This window comes from Diaphorina citri, unplaced genomic scaffold (assembly GCF_000475195.1).
Source record: "Diaphorina citri unplaced genomic scaffold, Diaci psyllid genome assembly version 1.1 scaffold8858, whole genome shotgun sequence".
Taxonomy (NCBI): Eukaryota; Metazoa; Arthropoda; class Insecta; order Hemiptera; family Psyllidae; genus Diaphorina; species Diaphorina citri.
The window spans coordinates 1-1,195 of NW_007386233.1; the positions used below are offsets into that span (position 1 = coordinate 1).

General features: G+C 39.6%; 1 protein-coding gene across 1 annotated transcript in view; it reads left to right on the plus strand.

Annotated features, from left to right (window-relative positions):
* Nucleotides 1-401: 401 nt before the first annotated feature.
* Nucleotides 402-1,195, plus strand: part of LOC103522488 (CCR4-NOT transcription complex subunit 1-like) — a gene marked incomplete at both ends in the record, with an annotated part of 12,274 nt that continues 11,480 nt past the window's right edge. The window contains one exon of the mRNA XM_008487591.1: nt 402-533. Within this exon, the coding sequence (XP_008485813.1) occupies nt 402-533 (132 nt within the window). The remainder of the gene's footprint in view (nt 534-1,195) is intronic.

Below are 1,195 nucleotides of genomic sequence, written 5' to 3' on the forward strand. Positions count from 1 at the left end.
TTTTTTTTTTTTTTTTTGTTTTTCGTTTTTTTTTTTTTTTCTTTTTTTCTTTTTCCTTTCAAATTTTCATCGGTAAATGGTTTTTTTACTGATGAAAATAAAGATAAAGAAAAGTGAAGACAGAACACTTTGGCAAGGCAAAAAGACTTCTAGGCTTCAAATGGCCCTGGCTGTATGTAAGTAATTGGTTTCTATAAATTAAATTAATCTCAAGGCAAGGTAATCTTTTACCCTTGACAAATGGAGTGTGAATAAAGGCTTGTGATGTGTTCCAAATTTCCAATCCATTTACCCCTATTTACTTTCCTTTTTCCTATATTCTATGGGATCCAGTCAATGTGGATGGACATATTGAAGCTACTTTAACACATAATATCCATGATTTGACTTTGTTCCTACAGATTCGTGATTTGGATGATCCTCCTGGCCTGTTTGAGAAGACTGAATACTTGCTCAGAGAATGGGTCACCATATATCACTCCCCGGCCGGCGTCAAAGATCCCAACAAGGCGTTCACCCTGTTTGTACATCAGGTATGAAATAATATTCCTTACTTCGAGCCAGTCCAGTTAGCTTGGAGGGTAGTACAAACGTCTGAATTGTAAGCGCTAGGTCGCGGGTTCGGGGCAGATTTTATCCTAAACACATAAGGTTCGTTCTCGGAACGGCTGATTTTCTCCTATCCTGTCCTTCTTCTCTCTTCGATTTCGGGACGTTCCTCTTCTTCTTCTTCTTCTTCTTCTTCTTCTTCTTTACCTTTTCCCACTCAAGTGGGGTCGGCATTTTTAGTCAACAATTTCCAGGAACCTCGGTTGTGAACTTCATTACCTCTTAACCCCTTCTCGCTCAAATCTTTATTTATACAGTGTTCCCATCTTTTCTTTGGTCTTCCTCTTGCTCTGCGTCCTTCAACCTCCATTCGGCTCACTCTCTTTCCCACATAATCTTCATCCCTTCTCATCACATGGCCATACCACTGTAGTCTTCTTTCCTGAATACTCTATGATCTAACTTCCCGTCACCCATGATTTAATCTCTAATCACTTCATTTCCTATCTCTGTCAATCCTATCACTATTGGAGCATCCAAAACAAACCTCCTATCACACACATTAACCAATTCCTCACGCATCTGATATCCCAAAGCTCATTGTAATCATGGACCCATCATATAAAAGCCCCACGAGGTCTCCACT